This window comes from Dreissena polymorpha, chromosome 14 (assembly GCF_020536995.1).
Source record: "Dreissena polymorpha isolate Duluth1 chromosome 14, UMN_Dpol_1.0, whole genome shotgun sequence".
NCBI classification, from domain to species: domain Eukaryota; kingdom Metazoa; phylum Mollusca; class Bivalvia; order Myida; family Dreissenidae; genus Dreissena; species Dreissena polymorpha.
Window position 1 is genome coordinate 12,601,690 of NC_068368.1, and position 8,656 is coordinate 12,610,345.

An 8,656-nucleotide genomic window follows, 5' to 3' on the forward strand; every position below is an offset into this window, starting at 1 on the left:
GTAACCAGTCAGTTCTATCCTATCTTATGCTGTAGATGATAACTATAACAAGTAACCAGTCAGTTCTATCCTATCTTATGCTGTAGATGATAACTATAACAAGTAACCAGTCAGTTCTATCCTATCTTATGCTGTAGATGATAACTATTACAAGTAACCAGTGTTTGTGACCCTTTAAGGGTGGGGGAATATATTGTAGACACTTTATCAGTCTGTCTGTCTGTTTGGACTGCTGTATTAAGTGTTACAAGCATGTGAAGGGAATTTCTTCACAATCCATTAGTGATTTTATTGGAACTTTAAACATGTCTTCACAACATTTCATTTCATGAGACAGTTTTTAAGTTATACGGTATATAAATGGAGGATATTTTTATTAATGTGCTTTTGGCTTTTATATTATTTCAAACTTTGGCTATTTTAGTCCCGTTCTGGGAAAAAATGGACTTAATGCATGTGTTTTAAGTGTGGTTCAAGATAAGCCTCTGTAGTTCTCACAGGCTAATAATGGATGAAATTTCCGCTTTTATGGAATGTTACATTTTAAGAAAGTCTCTTTTAAGCAAAAATGCAGTTTCTTTGGGAAGTGTTGTCCCTGATTAGCCTGTGCAGGCTGCACAGGCTCATATATTGGAAGACACTTTACAGGCATGCATTTAACTCAATTTTTCCTAGAAAGCAACTATTAAAAGTCAAGGTTAACAATATTGTAATGGAAAACAGTACAAGTAAAAATCCTACATTTCTGCTAAAATGCTTTTGAAGATAAAATTTAATCATGAGAGAAAACAATTTTTTTTAATTGCAGGGTACAGTGCCGGCATATCTGAGACCATCATGTTTCATAAAATACTTTTATTATTCTGAACTCAACCTTGAGAAAACATTCAGAGATTTTTCTGCCCTATTGGGAAAAGTGCGGGTACCAGATAGCCCAATTTGGAAAAATAAGCGGTAAAAAAACTGAAATTGGGAAAATTTGCATCATGAAGTCTTCAGTTTAGAAAATTAGTGCTTTTTATATGTTGATAACAAATATTTTGAAATCGATAACTAAGTCTTGTCAAGTTGTCAAAATTATATTCACTTAGGTTCAAGCCATAGAGCTGCATTGGAAAATTAACTAAAATGTGCATTTTATTTACAAAATCTTCAATTGGGATTATTTCGGACAGTAATTGGAAAATGTTTTGTTTCTGCCTCATCCGAAAAGTGCCATTTTCCGGTACTTCATAAAGAAGGAAGCAAAAATGCTGACTTATTCTTTGAGGTGTCAGGTGAGCATTCCAAACCACAGTTATTTTCTTCTTTTTCAGGCTACACTGCTGGCATCGCTGACACCATCATGGGTCTTACCCTGATAGCGTTTGGCGTCAGTCTACCCGACGTGATAACCAGTCTGATCGTCGTGCGAACGGGTCACGGTGACATGGCCGTGTCAAACGCAGTAGGCAGTAACGTGTTTGACATTCTCGTGTGTCTGGGAGTGCCGTGGTTGCTTCTTAGCGCGATCAGGCGTGGAGAACCAATTCAAGTGTACAGTGGAGGTAGGTCATTTTCAATAAATGCCTCAGAATTCTTTAATTTAAGCTGCATTTATAGGAAAGTATAAATTTATGCTCCATCCAAAAATCTTAATTTAATCTGCCTCAGAATATCTTAATCTAAGCTTTGAAAAAGCTAAATTGAATCTGCTTTAGAAAATATAAATAAAGCTGCAAAAAAAAATCTTATTTTAAGCTGCCTGGGAAAATTTTAATTTAAGCTGCCCGGTAAAATTTTAATTTAAGCTGCCTGGGAAAATCTAAATTTAAGCTGCCTGGGAAAATCTTAATTTAAACTGCTGGGGAAAATCTTAATTTAAGCTGCTTGGGAAAATCTTAATTTAAACTGCCCGGGAAAATCTTAATTTAAGTTGCCCAGGAAAATCTTAATTTAAGTTTCCCGAGAAAATCTAAATTTAAGCTGCCCAAGAAAATCTTAATTTAAGCTGCCTGGAATAACTTAAATAAAGCTGCCTGGGAAAATCTTAATTTAAGTTGCCTGGGAAAATCTAAATTTACGCTGCCTGGGAAAATCTAAATGTTAACTGATAAGGAAGATTTAAATTAAGCGTACTTTGAACATCTAAATTGAAGCAGACTCGAAATATCTCAATTTTAGCTGCCTAGAAATGCTTAATTGAATCTGCTTCAGAAAGTTTAAATTTTAAAAGTAACCTAGCCAAATTGTAAATAAGTAAAATTGAAGATCAATGTAAGCTGGAGCTGTTTTCATTGGAGCAATATATAACATGCTTCCACTGGGCTGTTAAGGTTTAAAAACATAACAGTGCATTTTAAATAATATGCCATAATGGGCCTTGCTCTGTAAAAAGGGGGTTAAATGCATGTGTGTAGAGTTTGGTCCAAACAGGGCTAATCAGGGACGAGGCTTTCCCCTTTTATGGTATAATCTGTTTAAAGGAAGTCTCTTCTAAGCGATAATCCAGTTTAGGCGGAAAGTATTATCCCTGATTAGCCTGTGCAGACTGCACAGGCTTTTCTGGGACAACACTTAACCTACATGCATAAAACCCCCTTTTTTACAGAGCATGGCCCTGTTTGCTTGAATAATTTGCTTATTTTTGAAAATAATATGCTTTACTTTATTTATTCTTTTGGTGTCTACAGTTAACAGAGCGACCAGTACATTAAACTTACAGGTCTGGTCTATGTTTAAGTTTTGAACTACCACATTATGCTAACAGGTCTGGTCTATGTTAAAGTTTAGAGCAACTACATTATACTTAAAGTTCTAGTCTATGTACAAGTTTTTAGCAACCACATTATACTTACAGTTCTGGTCTATGTAAAAGTTTTTAGCAACCACATTATACTTACAGTTCTGGTCTATGTAAAAAACAATAGCAAACACATTATACTTACAGGTCTGTTTTATGTTAAAGTTTATAGTAACTACATTATACTTACAGGTCTGGTCTATGTTAAAGTTTATAGCAACTACATTATACATACAGGTCTGGTCTATGTTAAAGTTTAGAGGAACTACATTATACTAACAGGTCTGGTCTATTGTAAAGTTTAGAAGAACTACATTATACTTACTGGTCTCGTCTATGTTAGAGTTTAGAGGAAGTACATTATACTTACTGGTCTGGTCTATGTTAGAGTTTAGAGCAACCAGTACATTATACTTACAGGTGTGGTATAAGTTAAAGTTTTGAGCAACCACATGATACATACAGGTCTGGTCTTTTTAGCTCACCTGATTGCTCAGGTGAGCTTTTGTGACCGGTCTTTGTCTGTCCGTCCGTCCGTTAACATTTGTTCGTAAACACTCTAGAGGGCACATTTCTTTTCCGATCTAAATATAACTTGGTCAGAAGCTTTGTCCCAATGATATCTCAGTCAAGTTCGAAACTGGGTCATGCCAGATAAAAAACTAGGTCACTAGGTCAAAAAAAAAGAAAAACCTTGTAAACACTGTAGAAGTCACATTTCATGCCCAATCTTCATGTAACTTGTCAAAATGTATGTCTTAATGATATGTTGGTTTAGTTTAAAAGTGGTTCTGGTCCGTTGAAAAACATGGCCACCAGTGGGCGGGGCAGTTTTCCTTATTTGGCTATAGAGAAACCTTGTAAACACACTAGAAGTTTAAATTTTTGCCAAATCATCATGAAAGTTGGTCAAAACATTGGTTTTATTTATATCTCAGACGAGTTCGAAAATGGTCCAGATCGGTGAAAAAACATGGCCACCAGTGGGCGGGGCATTTTTCTCTATATGTATAAAGTGTAAAAATTGTTAACACTCTAGAAGTCAGATTTTTGGCCCAATTTTCATGAAATTTGGTCAGAACATTTGTTTTTTTGATGCAAGAGTTAAGTTCAAAAATGGTTCTGGTCAGTTGAATAACATGGCTGCCGGGAGGGGGGGGGGGCAGTTTTCTTATATTTAGTAAAAAAAGCTTGTGAACACTCAAGAAGTCACATTTTTTCCCAATCATCATTAAACTTGGTGAAAAGATTGGTTTTATATATATCTCAGATGAGTTCGCAAATGGGGACCATCAGCCAAAAAACATGGCCACCGGGGGAGGGGGGGGGCAGTTTTCCTTATGTGACTAGAGAGAAACCTTGTGATCGAACACTATAGAAGTCACATTTTTTGCCTAATCATTGTGAAACGTAGTCAAAACATTGGTTTTATTGATTTCTCGGAAAAGTTGGAAAATTGCTCAGATCGGTGAAACACACTTTTTAGCTCACCTGATTGCTCAGGTGAGGATTTAGGATTGCTCGTTGTCAACTGTCTGTCCGTCCACATTTGGTTTGTAAACACTCTGGCATTCACACTTCTCAAGCATTCTTTATGAAAGTTGCTGAAAGATCTCAGTCAAGTTTAATAATGAGCAAAATAACATAATGAATGACATAATTATTGCTCTTAGATTGTCCAAATTTTCATTATATTATACAGAATCCTTGTAAACACTCTAGAGGTCACAATTTTGTTTCAGATTTTATGAATCTTGGTCAAAATATTTATTTTTGTTAGCAAAGTTTGATGTTTGGTAAGGGGGGTCAACTCAAAATATCGGTCATGAGGTCAAATCTTTCAGAAACAAAAACACTCCATACGCCAGAGTTTTGGTTCAATAATGATGAAACTTGACCAGGATGTTTGTCTGGACAATATCTAGGTCAAGTTTGACGTTAGGTAAAGATTGCATGAACCGACTCCTCTCAGGTGAGCAAACTAGGGCCATCTTGGCCCTCTTGTTTTAAGTTTTGACCAGTACATTATACTAACAGGTCTGGTGTATGTTAAAGTTAAGAGCAACCAGTACATTATACTTACATGTCTGGTCTATGTTAAAGTTTTGAGAAACCAGTAGATTACACTTACAGGTCTGGTCTATGTTACAGTTTAGATCAACTAGTTCATTATACTTACAGGTCTGGTGTATGTTAAAGTTTTGAGCAACCAGTACATTATACTTACAGGTCTGGTCTATGTTAAAGTTTAGAGCAACCACATTATACTTACAGATCTGTTCTATGTAAAATTATATAGCAACCACCTTATACTTACAGGTCTGGTCTACGCCACGCTGACCCTGCTGGGAACAGTAGCGTTCCTCCTCCTGGCCACACATTTCAACGGATGGCGACTCACGAAGCCCTTCGGTGTCATCCTGATGATCGTGTACCTGGCCTTCACAGCCCTCACTTCACTGTACGAGCTCAACATGTTCGGTTATGTTCATCCCAAGGAGTGTCTGTCTTCTTACGATTAGGCATAATTTTATACCAGCAAATGAAGGTTGTGCTGGGGGTATACTGGAATTGCCATGCATGTCGGTCGCTTAGTTGATTGCTTATGATAAGGCGTAATTTTTAACCTGCAAATGAAGTTTGTGTTGGGAGTATACTGGAATCACCATGTATGTCAGTCAGTTAGTTGATTACTCATGTTAGCGTGTTTTTTTTTATACCCCACAAACAAGATTTGTGCCTGGTTTACTTCAATCACTCTGTTAGTCAGTCCGTTAGATGGTTGGTTTGTCATGCTGTACATGTTAGATTTTTGTCGTGAAGTTGTCTAACAGTTTTCTGCCTGAAATGGAACTTGATAAATATGTTGTTTATACTGTGTAGAAGTGCAACATATCATTTTCTTGCACGTCCCTTTTTTTGTGTGCAGAGTTATGTACCCTTAAAATTAGGCAAATTTTGTATACTTGCATCATGGTATATTTGTACTTTGTGTGGTCAAAAGTTTTCTGTGCATCAAAACAAAACATCCTTGGATTATTGTTTATACTATGTAGAATTTCAAGACTTCCGTCTGCTTTAAATGAGCAATATCCGGGGTATTTGTCATCATCAATAACAGTCCATGTATGTTTTGTTTTTGTAGTGATTTAGTTGCTTTTATCAAAGAACTGGCCATAACTTTCAAAAGTTATTTTGTCCTTTTATATTTTAGAATGTTGAAAAAAATATCCTTGATGTATATTTTCCCATGGAATTAAATATTAAGAGCATTTCACTAGGATGCAACAATTATTTTTTATGGGTTAATTTTTTTTAAAGGTTAATTACCAGGTGAACAGAAAAACGGTGAAATGTTGTATAAGATTTAAAAATTATTGCATTTGCATGTACATACTCCCTTTAAAAAATATAATAACATTTTAAGGTTTATATTTACTAGAAAATTTCACTGATTAACCAATCGTTAAGAAGATTAAGGGGTTTATTGTTGCATCCCGTATTTTTATATTACAGTTTGAGCATTTTCGTTTTTACAAAAATGGTCTTACGTTATCAAATCGTTTGATGTCAAATTGACAAAGGAAAGAGGTATTTGCCAGCTGAGCATTTTAGTCTCTCCATGGGAAAACAGGGCTTAAAACATGTGTCAGATTAGCCTGTTCATATTTCATGGGCTATAATCTTGTCAGATTAGCCTGTTCAGATTTCATGGGCTATAATCTTGTCAGATTAGCCTGTTCAGATTTCATCAGCTATAATCTTGTCAGATTTAAGCCTGTTCAGATTTCATGGGCTATAATCTGGTCAGATTAGCCTGTCCATATTTCATGGGCTATAATCTTGTCAGATTAGCCTGTTCAGATTTCATGTGCTATAATCTTGTCAGATTAGCCTGTTCAGATTTCATGTGTTATAATCTTGTCAGATTTAAGCCTGTTCAGATTTCATGTGCTATAATCTCCTCAGATTAGCCTGTTCAGATTTCATGGGCTATAATCTTATCAGATTAGCCTGTCCATATTTCATCAGCTATAATCTCGTCAGATTAGCCTGTTCAGATTTCATGGGCTATAATCTTGTCAGATTTAAGCCTGTTCAGATTTCATGTGCTATAATCTCCTCAGATTAGCCTGTTCAGATTTCATGGGCTATAATCTTGTCAGATTAGCCTGTTCAGATTTCATGTGTTATAATCTTGTCAGATTTAAGCCTGTTCAGATTTCATGTGCTATAATCTCCTCAGATTAGCCTGTTCAGATTTCATGTGTTATAATCTCCTCAGATTAGCCTGTTCAGATTTCATGGGCTATAATCTCCTCAGATTAGCCTGTTCAGATTTCATGTGCTATAATCTCCTCAGATTAGCCTGTTCAGATTTCATGTGCTATAATCTCCTCAGATTAGCCTGTTCAGATTTCATGTGTTATAATCTCCTCAGATTAGCCTGTTCAGATTTCATGTGTAATAATCTCCTCAGATTAGCCTGTTCAGATTTCATGGGCTATAATCTTGTCAGATTTAAGCCTGTTCAGATTTCATGGGCTATAATCTCCTCAGATTAGCCTGTTCAGATTTCATGTGCTATAATCTTGTCAGATTTAAGCCTGTTCAGATTTCATGGGCTATAATCTGGTCAGATTAGCCTGTCCATATTTCATGGGCTATAATCTTGTCAGATTAGCCTGTTCAGATTTCATGTGCTATAATCTTGTCAGATTAGCCTGTTCAGATTTCATGTGTTATAATCTTGTCAGATTTAAGCCTGTTCAGATTTCATGTGCTATAATCTCCTCAGATTAGCCTGTTCAGATTTCATGGGCTATAATCTTATCAGATTAGCCTGTCCATATTTCATCAGCTATAATCTCGTCAGATTAGCCTGTTCAGATTTCATGGGCTATAATCTTGTCAGATTTAAGCCTGTTCAGATTTCATGTGCTATAATCTCCTCAGATTAGCCTGTTCAGATTTCATGGGCTATAATCTTGTCAGATTAGCCTGTTCAGATTTCATGTGTTATAATCTTGTCAGATTTAAGCCTGTTCAGATTTCATGTGCTATAATCTCCTCAGATTAGCCTGTTCAGATTTCATGTGTTATAATCTCCTCAGATTAGCCTGTTCAGATTTCATGTGCTATAATCTCCTCAGATTAGCCTGTTCAGATTTCATGTGCTATAATCTCCTCAGATTAGCCTGTTCAGATTTCATGTGCTATAATCTCCTCAGATTAGCCTGTTCAGATTTCATGTGTAATAATCTCCTCAGATTAAGCCTGTTCAGATTTCATGGGCTATAATCTTGTCAGATTTAGCCTGTTCAGATTTCATGTGCTATAATCTCCTCAGATTAGCCTGTTCAGATTTCATGTGCTATAATCTCCTCAGATTAGCCTGTTCAGATTTCATGTGTTATAATCTCCTCAGATTAGCCTGTTCAGATTTCATGTGTATAATCTCGTCAGATTAGCCTGTTCAGATTTCATGGGCTATAATCTTGTCAGATTTAGCCTGTTCAGATTTCATGGGCTATAATCTCCGTCAGATTAGCCTGTTCAGATTTCATGTGCTATAATCTTGTCAGATTAGCCTGTTCAGATTTCATGTGCTTATAATCTCGTCAGATTAGCCTGTTCAGATTTCATGTGCTATAATCTGTCAGATTTAAGCCTGTTCAGATTTCATGTGCTATAATCTCGTCAGATTTAAGCCTGTTCAGATTTCATGGGCTATAATCTTGTCAGATTTAAGCCTGTTCAGATTTCATGGGCTATAATCTTGTCAGATTTAAGCCTGTTCAGATTTCATGTGCTATAATCTTGTCAGATTTAAGCCTGTTCAGATTTCATGGGCTATAATCTTGTCAGATTTAA

At 36.0% G+C, this 8,656-nt stretch overlaps 1 protein-coding gene across 1 annotated transcript in view; it reads left to right on the top strand.

Moving 5' to 3' along the window:
- LOC127858051 (probable sodium/potassium/calcium exchanger CG1090) overlaps window positions 1–8,050 on the top strand; it is a 49,012-nt gene extending 40,962 nt beyond the window's left edge. Inside the window, exons 9-10 of the mRNA XM_052394929.1 lie at window positions 1,317–1,547; window positions 5,102–8,050. Of these exons, the coding sequence (XP_052250889.1) occupies window positions 1,317–1,547; window positions 5,102–5,304 (434 nt within the window). The 3' untranslated portion in view covers window positions 5,305–8,050. The remainder of the gene's footprint in view (window positions 1–1,316; window positions 1,548–5,101) is intronic.
- The last annotated feature ends 606 nt before the right edge of the window (window positions 8,051–8,656 follow it).